At 41.7% G+C, this 13,446-nt stretch overlaps 1 protein-coding gene across 1 annotated transcript in view; it reads left to right on the top strand.

Annotated features, from left to right (window-relative positions):
• The first annotated feature begins 5,807 nt into the window (after positions 1–5,807).
• Dnah3 (dynein axonemal heavy chain 3) overlaps positions 5,808–13,446 on the top strand; it is a 197,007-nt gene continuing 189,368 nt past the window's right edge. Inside the window, exons 1-3 of the mRNA XM_042689859.1 lie at positions 5,808–5,829; positions 10,344–10,448; positions 11,164–11,386. Of these exons, the coding sequence (XP_042545793.1) occupies positions 5,809–5,829; positions 10,344–10,448; positions 11,164–11,386 (349 nt within the window). The 5' untranslated portion in view covers position 5,808. The remainder of the gene's footprint in view (positions 5,830–10,343; positions 10,449–11,163; positions 11,387–13,446) is intronic.

Below are 13,446 nucleotides of genomic sequence, written 5' to 3'. Positions count from 1 at the left end.
GCATCAAACTCCAATCCTCAAGTTTTAGCTTCCTGAGTAGCTAGGATTGTAGACATTAGCCACCAGAGTTAGGGCTTCTGAGCTGTGTTTTCATCCATAAAACAAGGAGAAGGACATGTTGGTCTGCTACTGAATAATAGTTGACTAATAGTTTTTTTCCTATCCATGTTCACTTCCTCTCCTCTGTGGCCTGTGTCCCCAGCAATTTGGAGATTAACTTTAGGTAAATAGAGAAGTCATGGTTATAATGAGGACTAGAGATGACTTTGAAGAGTTTAACACCTATCAGACACATGGTAAAAGCTCAAAAATATTGGATGTTATTATTCTGCCACCATAGATTTCTAGAAGTAACCAGACTTATGATGCAAAAGCTTAGAACCAGGCATTGGTGGAGCTGTGGCTCAAGTGGTAGAGCACAAAATCTCAGGAACAGTGTCCAAACCCTGAGTTCAAGCCCCAGGACTGACACAAAAAATTTAAAAGGTAAGTTTAGGAATGCTGATGATAATAGCAAGAATTCAGGATATCCTGTCTTTACCACTGCAACAGCAGCAGAAATGATACAATAATGGAGACAATAAGCAGACATAGATGAATGTCCACAAATCCTTAAGTTTCAAAGTCTTGTCTCCCTGCACACTGTATAACTAGGTTTCCCACTCAGGAAAAGGTAGGTTTCTTAGTTTGTTTTCCTTAGTACTGTGACTTTTCCTTAGAGAACTGTCCCTGTGTGGATACTGTTTAGAAAGGCTTCCAGTGGCTAATGCCTGTAATCCTAGCTACTCAGGAGGCTGAGATCTGAGGATCATAGTTCAAAGCTAGCTCCGGTAGGAAAGTCCATGAGACTGTTATCTTCAGTTAACCACCAGAAAATCTTAAGTGGCACTGTGGCTCAAAGTGGTATCGCTCTAGCTTTGAGCAAAAAAGCTCAGGGAAAGCATCCAGGCCCTGAGTTCAAGCCCCACAACTGACAGAAGAAAAAGAAAGGCTTCTCCTTGGATATATATTTGACTCTATCTCCAGGCATCTTGGTATATCCTCTGATTCCTGTCACTCTGACATTTTTGTAAGGCCAACCAGGTTTTGCTTCTCCTTGTATGTTGGCCACCTCCTCTAGCATATCATGCTGGGGATCTAGCATGTCTCATAGCATCCAGATTTGGCTCCCTGAACCACTAATGTATTGGTATTAAGTTAGGAGCTTTTGGGAAGTGGTTAGTTATTGTTATAGTTTGAATATGGGATATTTCCCACGGGCTCATGTGTTGAATGCTGGCGGGGTCACCTGTTGGTAACTTTATTTTGGGAGATGCTGGAAACTTTAGGAGGTAGGGTCTAATTGGAAGAAGTGGGTCACTGGGGGTGTGTGGTTTTGAAGGTTGTTCCTGGTCTCCAGTCCTTTTGCTTTGCTTCCTGTCCACCATAAGGGGAGCAGCTTCTTCTTCCATGGGCCCCTACTGCCATGATGGTCTGGTTAAGGACATTGGAGCCAAGCAGTCATGGACTTGAGCCTTCTAAAACCATGAGCAAGGGCTGGGAAGGTGGCTCAGTGGTAGAGCGCTTGCCTTGCATGCATGAGGCCCTGGGTTTGATTCCTGAGCACCACATAAGCAAAAAGAAAAAAACCGGAAGTGGTGGTGTGGCTCAAGTGGTAGAGCGCTAGCCTTGAGCTGAAGAGCTGAGGGACAGCACCCAGGCCCATAGTTCAGGCCTCACAACTGGACCCCCAAAAATAAAAATAAAACCATGAGCAAGGTACATCATACCTCCTTTAACTTGATGATATCTGGTATTTTGTCCAAGCTATACAAAAGTAATTCACACAGTGATGAAGGTAATGCCCTTATGAGTGGAATTAACATCCTTATAGAAAGGACCCCAGAGAGTTCTCTTATCTTTTTCTGTCAAGGGACACCCTGAAAGATCTCTTACCTTTTTAAATAAGAAATTGACATTATTTAATCAGAAAAGGGATCCTCACTAGGACTCAATCATGCTGGCACCCTAATCTGAGATTTTCATCCTCCAGAACTGTGAGAAGCACGTTTCTGTTGTGTAAAACCCGCATAGCCTGTGGTCCTTTGTTACAACAGCTTCAATGGAATAAGAGTCTTGCTCTGGTTAAGCAATTATTTCAGGCTTCAGACAATATCTGTCAGATACACTTGGCTCTGAATAAGACTTTTGTGAACATTCTCCCAGAAACAAATTTAGAAACTCTTAATAGCATAGAAGACAAATACCCATCTTGCTCAGGTTACCAGTGTAATACACTGACTTTTGGGTAGATAACAGATAACATTTTTTGGTATAACTGTGTTCCAAATATGGAATGAGACATACTAAAAATTGTATTTTTCTTAGCCGGGCGCTGGTAGCTCACGCCTGTAATCCTAGCTACTCAAGAGACTGAGATCGAGGATTGCTGTTCAAAGCCAGCCTGGACAGGAAAGTCCGTGAGACTCTTATCTCCAATAAACCACTAGGAAACTGGAAGTGGCATTGTGGCGCAAGCAGTAGAGTGTTCACCTTGAGCTGAAGAGTGCCGGGACAGCGCCCAACCTAGAGTTCAAGTCCCACGACCGACGAAAAGAAAAAAATTATTTTTCTTGAAAAATTGTTTACATGAAATTCTGACTTCACTCAAATCCTCTGTTTTACCTAGCAACCTTGAACACTTGGAATTTAAGTGGCTAAGGATCTTGAGGCTCCGCACCTGCTTTTAGGAATTACTCAGTACAAACAGAAGACAGCCAATAATTCTAGCACTGAGAGATGGCCTGAGGGAATACTGCTTTCGTTCTCTTTGGTAAGTGTTTAATCTTTCTTCAGACTTGATCTGGTTTGGGTTAAAGCCATGGACTTGAACCTGGTTATGGTTCTTCTTTAAACCTGGTTATGGTTCCAACTTTGCTGCTGACATAGCTGAGTGACTGTGGGAAGGTTAATTAGTTTCATGTCTCTGTTTCTTCAACTATAAAAAAATAAGAGACTCAAGAGGAGGATCACGTTTCAAAGCCAGCCTGAGAATGAAAGGCAGTGAGACTCTTATCTTAAATTAACCACCAAAAACCTGAAATGGCGCTGTGGCTCAAGTGGTAGAGTGCTTGCCTTGAGCTGAAGAGCTCAGGGGAGAGCACCCAGGCCTAGAGTTCAAGCCTCATGACCAACAAAAAAAAAAAAAGAGAGAGAGAATAATATTTATCTTCTGGGTTGTTGAAATTTGGGGAGATGATGTTCAATTGGTATATGTTCAATAAATAGAAGCTATTAATGGTTTTGATCATTTTATGTTTATTTGTTTTTCTTATTGTGCCAATATTGGGGCTGAACTCAGTGCCTGGGCACTGACTGTCCCTTAGCTTTCTCAAGGCTGGCACTCTACCCCTTGAGTTTTCGGTGGTTAATTGGAGATGAGAGTCTCATGAATTAGCCTGCCTATGCTGGCTTTGATCCTCAGATCTTAGCCTCCTGAGTAGCTACAATGACAGGCATGTAAGCCCTCTGGCTTACAGCTTAATCTTTGAAGAACACTAAAGCCATGTCTTCTACTCACAACCAAGGCCATAGGGCTCATTAACACGGAACCATTCATTTCTAATTATTTCCTTGGATTAGAGCCTATGTGTTTTTTTTTTTTTTGAGGGGGAGGGACATATGATCTCACACCCAGTACTGAATGCCTGGTCATAACCTCATTTCTTTCTTAACCAAAGTCTCAGACCCTTCCCCTGACTCTTTTTTTCAATAAATTTGGAACTGTTATGCAATTGCCCCTGAATCAATTCTATAGGGAATTTACTTTAGGAATCCCACAGATACCCAAATTCTTGGGTGCTCTAGTCCCTTATATAAAATAGCATGTTTTTGCATATAATTTCCCCACATACTTTAACTCATCTCTAGATTATATATCACATGCCATGTAAATTTTTTTTATTTTGGGGTCCGGTTGTGGGGCCTGAACTCTGGGTCTGGGCACTATCCCTCAGCTCTTCAGCTCAAGGCTAGCACTCTACCACTTGAGTCACAGCGCCACTTCCAGCTTTTTTCTTTTTTCTTATGTGGTGCTGAGGAATTGAACCCAGGGCCTCAAGCATGCAAGGCAAGCACTCTACCACTGAGCCACCTTCCCAGCCCTGGTCTTTTATTCTTAAATATTGTTTACCCATAGGTGGTAGAAACTCCGTATGTGTAACTCATAGCCAATTGCACCTACTTTGTGAAAGAAAATATAAGCAGAGAGAAGGCAGCTCAGGTCCAGCCTGAGAGTGGAGTGGGATAAAGCAGAAATGGAAGTTCAGAGTGCTGTCTAGTGATCATCAAATGACCTTGGAAACATTGGTGTCTTTTTTGTTTGTTTTTGCCAGTTCTGGGGCTTGCGCTCAGGGCTTGAGCACTTTCCCTGGGCTTCTTTTTGCTCAAAGCTAGCACTCTACCACTGGAGCACCACTTACAGCTTTTTCTGTTTATATGGTGCTGAGGAATCGAACCCAGGGCTTTGTGCATGCTAGGCAAACATTCTACCACTAAGCCACATTCCCAGCCCCAGCATTGGTATCTTGAGGTACCTCCTGGAGAGATCACTGGACTTAGCAGCTTAATGCGCATGCACTGCTGCATTTTGTGTTTATATTATTTATAGAAGGCCTATTAAATTGAATGGCAATGCTGTCCCAATTTGCCGAGGACTGAAAGGATTCCCAGGACACAGGATTTAAGAATGTTAAAACTGGGAAAGTAGTGGGCACTAGTGATTCTTGCCTGTAATCTTAGCTACTCAGGAAGCTAAGGTCAGAGGATCATGGTTTGGAGCTAGTCTGAACAATACAAATCCAAGATACGCATCTCCAATTAACCAGCAAAAATCTGGAACTGGAGACATGGCTCAAATGGCAGAGAAAGGCAAATGAGCTTGTGAAGCCCTGAGTTCAAGCTCCTGTATCATCAAAACAACAGCAACAATCCCCAGAAAACAAAAACAAACCTGGGAAAATCCCAAGGGAACATTGGCTGTCTGTTGCTAATTAACAGGAGAGCAGGATGTAAGCCAGATCTGTTCCACCCTAGACTCCAAGAGCATAACCACAAGATTATGCTTCTATACCTCTCCAAATATGTGGCCACTTACTGCCACTGGCCTCTGCATTCCCGGGCCATTGCTAAGCACTATTTCTGCCCTCCCTCTGTCAACACTCCCTTCTGCCCAGCTGAGCCTGTAATAAAGGAAGCCAGCAGGAAATGAGGCTAGATGAGGCATAGCACAGACTCTTTCCTTAGCAACAGACGCAGGTTTCTGCTTACTGACTCTAGAACCACTGTTAAAACTGCTCAGAGACACGTTCAGGCTACCAAGGGTATTTTTTAGACTAGATCTCCCCCTTCTCTATATTAACACACAATTCTGCTTCAGTTTTCTCCTCTACAGAGACATCATTATGTTCCAAGAAGATCCAAGAGAAGACCTGCCCAAGGAAAACACACAGTGGCCATGACAAGGAGTGAGAAACAGAGCCAAAAGCCCAGCAGGGCCCCAATGGTGCCTTTTCATCCTCTAGCTTTCCTTCCTTTTCTCTTCTACCAGGGAACTCAGGAGACTGAAGTCTATGACCTCAGAGAGACAGATCTATGAAATGGAACTTCCAGGGCATCTAGAAAGTTTCATTGTCAGTGTCATCTCCATTATGCTGTAAGGATTGTGGATTTCAGAGCAGCTGGAGAGGAGAAACATATCCCTGAAGAAACTAAGAGCTCTTTAATCATTTTTTTTAAATAGGTACAATTAGAGTAGGCAATTGGGACAAAATGGATGGTTCTTCCCAGAAGGTAGGTGTGAATTTTAAGACATATTTCCTTTTTCATCTGTGAATTTTCACATGTAGTGAATTTTGAGAGTGTGTGTGTGTGGGGGGGAGAGGGATTCACCATAGATCAATAGCCATATTCCATCCCTTTGATGTATCAAGTATGTAAATTTCATTTTTAAGATGTGTGCTTTGATATATGATTTCTAGAATTAGACTTTTAGATGCATTCAGGATTCACTATAGAAATGTAGAAAGTAGATACCTGTTGCTGCTTTTCCTTCCTTTCCAAAACTATATAGTCTAACCAGCAGTTTTCATTTCTGTGTGCATCAGAGTATTCTGGGAAAACAGGTGCTCTACCAATTGAGCTACATTTCTGGCCTTTTAAATTATTTTCCCCAACAGGATCTCAAGTGGACATAAATTTGAGATCTTATCCTGGTCATAACCCCAAACTGCAATTCTCCGATTTATGCTTGCTGGACAGCTGGGATGTCAAATGTGTCCCATATGCTCAGCTTTTTATTGATTGAGATAAAGTCTTATGAACCTTCTGCCTCCGCTGACCTGGAATTTAATCCTCCCAATCTCCAACTTCCAACTAGCTAAGATTACAGGAGCAAGTCTCCTTGAAGAATCTGACTCAGAAGATTTAGAATACTTCTCTCAAGTCTTTATTTTTAATTAAGATCCAAATGATTCTGTTATAGGAAGTCCTCAGAAGAGTGTTTGGGAACTGCCTCTAAGAAAGACATCATATATAATCTGAAGTAAAGAAACACCCAATCCAGGGACCAGGATCTTAATCATAAAAACTAAGATCTACTTGGTTGTCACTTAAATACCCAGAGGAGCATTTTAAATGGAAACTTTATAAAATTGAAGTAGATTTGTTATAACATCCAAGTCCATGGTTTGAAATGAAAACTTCCTACAATTTCCCGAAGAAGACATTTAAGCATTAATACTTATTATTACGTGTGTGTGCATGTGTGTGCATGCGTGCTGGTACTGGGGCTTGAACTCAGCGTCTGAATGCTGTCCCTTAGCTCTTTTGCTCAAGGCGGCTGCTCTGGCACTTGTGCTCAGCTCTATGTTTGGCTTTTTTTGCTAGTTAACTGGTGATAAAAATCTCACAGACTTTCCTACCTGGGTTGGCTTCAAACTAAGATGCTCAGATCTCAGTCTCCTGAAAATCTAGGATTATGGGTGTGAGCCACCGCAAGCATTAATATTTTTAACAAATCATTTTTGTGTAAAAATAAGACTTAAGACTAGGAATCTCCAGAACTTCCCTTCCAAGGTAACCCTGATAATTCTTAGTCAAGTAGGAACAAGAAAAATCTGTTCTGTAATTAATTTCTGGTTCTGCTGATCTTGTGTCTCATATGTTCTTGTTTCATGGAATGAAATGTTTTCTGCTCTCGGGATATTAATAGACCTTTGTGTATAACTCTTAGTCTATGTCTGTGAGCTAGCTCAAAGTTAAATTTGTTTATGCAAATGTTCTGTTGCTCTTTATTGTGCTTTGCAAACTGCCTATGGTTTGTTTTCTTCATAATCTCCAGAAGACCTATCTGTCAGTTTTAGAATGTAGTGTGTCTGTTCTTTATCCTGAGTACTCTCTTGTCGATTCAGCTGTCTCTGATTCTGTCAGATGTCTATTTCTCAGTATGGCTGGACATAAATATTCAGTCTGCCTCAAACCTCAAAGAATCTATGGGCCGAAGTAACCAAGAAATCCAACTTAGATTCAGGATTCCTGTTGATCACATTTCTGTCTCTCCTTTTCTAGTGTCCACTTCCTTCTGTGTTGGCTTATTCTAAGGCATACTTTTCCCACATAAGACAGAAATGACATGAACATCTTCACAGGACATTTTCATTCTCTTTCCCAATAGAAAGAGAATGCCCCTTTCTCTAGAGCTCTAGCAAAAGTGTCAAGAAGTACACTGGTCAACCATGCTTGGGTTACATGACATCCCTGAGCCAATCATTGTGTCAAGGAAGATAGGGAAATCTGACTGGTTATAGCTGTGTGTCATGCCTGGAGCCAGGATCTGTGATCAGCCATGTTGGGCAACATGAACCAAAATCAGAGTAAAGTGAGTAATGCCCACCAGAGCTATATTCCTTTTCTTTTAGTGGAAGGAGTAACTTGCTCAATTGGTATCAGGGCTGACATCAGGTTTACCCAAAACAAAGCAGAAAAATGAATGACATGACATCTCCCAAATAATGTTGACTTCCTCCTTGGACAGGCTGTGTGTAATCCTAGCTACTTGGGAGATGAGGCAGGAGGATTGCAAATTTGAGGTCTGCTTTTTTTTTTCCTCCATTACTTGATTCAAAGCTCTCCTTCCAGCTTTGTTACTGGCTAATTGGAGATAAGAATCTCACAGCTATACTGTCTGGGCTGGCTTCAAATGTCAATCTTTAGAATTTACAGACATGAACTACTAGTGCCTGGCTTCTGCTCTCTAAATGAAAATTTTTATTTGAAGCAGATTTAAAAGTTAGGCTAAAAGAAAGATTTCCCCAAAACTGTTTTCTTGCTTAAAGACACAATATAAACAGTCCTAGCCCACCAAACAATATATGTCTCAATTTCTGGAATCCTGAAAGAAGTAATGAATGGCTCCATATTCCTGAACATACTGTGCTAAAATCTTCCTTGGATGGTAAAGTACCTGCTTTGGATGATTATGTTCTTTTCGGGTTCATGATGGGATTTTTCTGTTCTTTTCACCTCATCAGTACAGATCTGGTATTAACTTTAGGAGTAGAAGTGGAAACTCTTAGAGATGATTGGTCAATTCTCAGATACTTGAGATTGAAGTCAAGAGTGAAAGACAGTGATTTAAATCAGCATAGGAAGTTCTGTAAGATAAAATCAACAATTCCAGTGGTTCTCTGAGGCAGAGCTGAAGTGTTCCTACTGTGAATAGAGTTCCGTTGGTGGCTCTCATATATCACATTTTCTTTTTGAAAACCACTGAATTAGGCCATGAGACCAAGTGATTCCATTCCATTATTATTATTTTTATGTGTGTCAGTCCTGGGGCTTGAACTCAGAGCAGGGGTGCTCTTATGTTCAAGGCTAGTGCTCTCCCACTTGAGCCACAGTTCCATGTCTGGCTTTTTGGTGATTAATTGGAAATGAGAGTCTCACAGACTTCCCTGTTCAGGCTGGCTATAGATCCCCATCCTCAGATCTTAGTCTCCTGAGTAGCTAAGATTACAGGTGTAAGTTACAAGTGCCAGGTTTCATTCCATGATTTTTAATATCCCAAGCTCTATGTACATTCTAGTTCACAAGTTTTCATTTAATTTCCAATGCATGTGGGTGCAGAATGGTGTTTAAGGATTACAATGGACTTGTAATCCTAGTTACTCAGGAGGCTGAGATCTGAGGATTCCTGCCAGCCCGGGCAGGAAAGTCCATGAAATTCTTACTGCCAGTTAACCAGCAAAAAGCTAGAAGTGAAGCCAGAAGTGACTCAATGGTAGAGCAACTGACTTGAGTAAGAAACCAAGCAACATTAGGAAGTCTTGAGTTCAAGCCCAGTACTAGCATGCCTGCGCGTACGTGCGCGCGCGCACACACACACACACACACACACACACACACAGAGTGATAATATTTGACATTACACTTTTAGCTTTGCTTAGAGTGATGGTAAAGCACTTGGGAATGAGAATGGCTGTGGCAGAGACAAATTCACCCCTACCTGAGGCTCACAGATGGAATTGTGTACTCAGACACTGATACTTTTTAAAGGAAGCATATGTTTGATATGTTTGTGAATCACACATAAGATGCAGTGTCACTGCCTGAGAAAGCTTCTATTTGGAACTTTGCATTTATGAAATGCAAGAGGCATCTCAGGGCAGGGTAGCTAGGTACATCCTCAGAATTTGGGCTCTTCCTGAAAGGTAGGAGGATATCCAGATTGACTTACTGAAAAGAAGCCCAAGGAAGAGACCTTGGAGAAGAGACAGATTGAAGATTTAAAAATGAAACATTTGATCATAAAAAATCCTATTTATTGAAATGAACTCAAAGAAATAAAAAACAAGAGGTTTTTTCTTTTTTGTTGTTTTTGTTTTTGTCTTGTTTGTTTATCTGTCTTTGGGAGTGTAAGGGGAGACACAGAAATGGATGGACAAAAGGTGAACAAATGCAGCAATGGTACTCACTGGACACTATGTTGAAAATTAACTATACAACTTTTCGGTGGGAACTGGAGGGAAAAACGGGGAGAGAGCAAGGGAAGGGGCGACACTGATCAAAAAGAAATGTACCCTGTACCTGACTTACATAACTGTATCCCCTCTGTATCTCACCTTTATAATAACAATGTAAAAATTAAATATAGAAAAATGAAACGTGATGGCTGGAGGTGAAAAGGATGTTTTGCAAGCAGAACTCGATACCCAAAATGTTTCCTGGGGAATTCTTTAGTTCTAACTAGCTTCAGAGGCCTTGGAATCTTCTCCTATTAAGTATGGCTTTGTTCCCATTTCCTACAGATCTCCAAATGTGACTCTATACATCACATGAGCCACTCTCAGCGGCGGCCAGAGCTGCCCCCTCTGCCCCAGTCTGTAAATGAGGAGCCATCTGAACTCTATCAGGTAAGTTCCCCTGGCTACCAGCATCTCTAGTGAGGATGGCAAAGGGAGAAACACATCCGGCCTCTAGGTCCCCAACAGGTGCTGTTAGAGCACAGATTTGATAAGTGCGATTAGTGACTTTGATCATCCTCCCCAATCCCTACTGGAAAAGGCTGTAGTGTGAGAGAAAGAGCTGTGTACCTGTGCAAAGGTGAGTTTGGATCTGGCTTCCCATTGACCTGCTGTGTTATTGACACCCTCACTGATAAAATGAGGGTACTGACATCCCTTGGAAGTATAGGTATAAGGAGTAAGGGCAGGAGATAGAAATTACCTTACTCACAAAGCTGTTGTTGAATGCCAGATGTTTCTCTTGGCAATCTTCCTGATGCACAACTGGCATTCTACCACTTGAACCATGTCTCCACTGCCAGTTTTTTGCAAGTTAATTGAAAATAAAAGTTTCCTGAGAAGCTCTGTCTGCTCAGGATGGCTCTAAACTATTAATTCTCAGATCAGCCTTGTGAGTGGCTAGGATTATGAGCGCGAGTCACTGGCACTTGGCTGGCATTGGAAATCTTATTACAGTGGTCAGACAAGTATTATTGATATCATACAGAAAGTATTCCCACTGAGAGTTAGAAAGTAAAATGCAGCATAAGCTGCAGACAGCTCCACTGGAGTGATAGCAGAGCCTTTAATCCTGTTCTCATACTCTACATATCTTCCCTTGTAGACTGTCATGTCACACAGCTTTTATCCACCCTTGATGCAACGGACATCATGGACCCTGGCTGTACCCTTCAAAGAACAAGACCAACACCGTGGACCCAGCGACTCCATTGCTAACAACTATTCCTTGACAGCCCAAGACCTGAAGCTGAAAGACTTGGTAAAGGTCTATCAGCCAGTCACCATCAATGTCCCAAGAGACAAGACCAATAAGGGGCAGCCATCAGGTACTTGTGGCAATGGGCCACAGCTTGAGCAGATGGGAATTTTGGAGTGAAACTTCTATACCTGGGTTCTAATCCTGCTCTACCTCTTGTGGCAGCTAACTTTGATTAGTTTTATAGAAACTTTCTCTTCTCATCTGTGAAATGGGAATTGCTGTGATGGCTAACATTTATGGATCATTTGCCGATAGCAAGCACTACTCTAAGTACTTAAGTTATTGATTGCTGCATTACAAATTAGTCCAATACAATGTGGCTTTAGAAACATTATACTTATCATCTCAGATTTTTTAAAAATCAGGAATCTGTGGATGGAGGTAACTGGATGGTTCTGGCTCAGAATTTCTCGTGTGCATGTAATCAAGATGTCAGCCAGAAAGGGATGCCTGTGGCTTATGCCTGCAATCCTAGCTACTTAAGAAGCTGAGCTCTGAGGATCATGGTTATGTCAGTCTGAGTAGAAAAGTCCATAAGACCCTTATTTCCAATTAACCACCAAAAAGCCAGAAGTGGAACTGTGGGTCAATTGGTAGAATACCAGCCTTGAATTGAAAAAGCCAAAAAGAGAGCACAAGACCCTGAGTTTAAGATCTAGTACTGGCACACCCATATGTACACATAGACAGACAGACAGACAGACACAGACACATAGACACGCGCGTGCACACACACACACACACACACACACATCAGACAGAGCCATAGTCATCTAAAGGCAAGTAGGGAAGGGTTTATTACCAAGCTTACAGACACCCTTGGGTCCTTGCTGGCTGTTGACTATATTCATGGTTTCTTGACATATAGACTTCTCTATAGGGTATCTTACAACATGGCTTCTGGCTTCCTTTGGAGTGAGTGAGACAGAGACAGAAACCACAATAATTTTTGGAAATTAACTTGAAACTGACATCCTGTCACTTTTACCATCTTTTATTAGAAGTATGATAAATGGTAAATAATAGGTCTAGCCTATAAGGGACAGGGGTTATACAAAGTAGTACAGGAGGTGGGCATTCTTAAAGCCTTTCTTGAAGTTGCTTACCATAGTGCCTTACACACACACACACACACACACACACACACACACACACACACACACACACACACACGCACACACACATCCCCCCACATGCACACACATGTGTGTGAGCACGCATACACACACCTCTTTAAGGGTAACCCTTAGTACTTTTTTGTTAGTTTTGCTTTGGAGCCAATCTGCTCTGTCTCATATTTTCCATTTTCAATCTATACTGAGTGAAATCATTAATTATTTTTCTTTGTGTGCTGGTTCTAGGGCTAGCACTCTACTCTTGAACCATAGCTCCACTTCTGGCTTTTTTTGGCAGTTAATTGGAGATTAGACCCTTGGATTTTCCTGCCTGGGCTGGCTTTGAACCAGGATCCTCAGCTTTCAGCCTTCTGGGTAGCCAGGGGGATTACAGGTGTGAGCAACTGGTGCTTGCTTGAGAATTTAATTTTAAAACTATGTTGGGGGTTTTTCTTCTTTTTGATTCATGCATTCCTCCATTTTTATTGAATTTTGTGATTCACACACAATAAAATGTAAACATCTTAAGTGTTTAGTTCAAGGAGGTTATATCGTGTGTGTGTGTGTGTGTGTGTGTGTGTGTGTGTGTGTGTGTGTGTGTGTGTGTGCATGTGCGCCAATACTGGGTCTTGAACTAAGGTTCCCCCGTCTTGCTTGGCTTTTTTTTTCTCAAGACTGCCACTCTACCACTTGAACCACACCTTGACTGGAGATAAGAGTCTCTTTCCTTAGATCCCAGCCTCTTGAGTAACTAGGATTTACAGGTGTAAGCCATTGGCACCTGGCTTAGGTCAATGAGTTTTGACAGCTGCTTATAATATATAGTTACTAGCCACACAAGACATAAAACCTTTCCATGCTAGAGAAAATTCTACTGTGCCTCCTTCCTTAACATTTATCTCCTTGACTTCACAAAATCCTACCCCAGAGTAACCAGCTCCTAATCTCCATCATTATAAATAATGTTTGCTTATTCTCCCATATTGCCATAATGTACAGCATGCCCTTCTTC

Source organism: Dipodomys spectabilis, unplaced genomic scaffold (genome assembly GCF_019054845.1).
Source record: "Dipodomys spectabilis isolate Male_0828 unplaced genomic scaffold, ASM1905484v1 ptg000127l, whole genome shotgun sequence".
NCBI lineage: Eukaryota > Metazoa > Chordata > Mammalia > Rodentia > Heteromyidae > Dipodomys > Dipodomys spectabilis.
The sequence above is the reverse complement of the archived record's forward strand: the minus strand, read 5'-3'. Positions and strand labels throughout refer to the sequence as shown.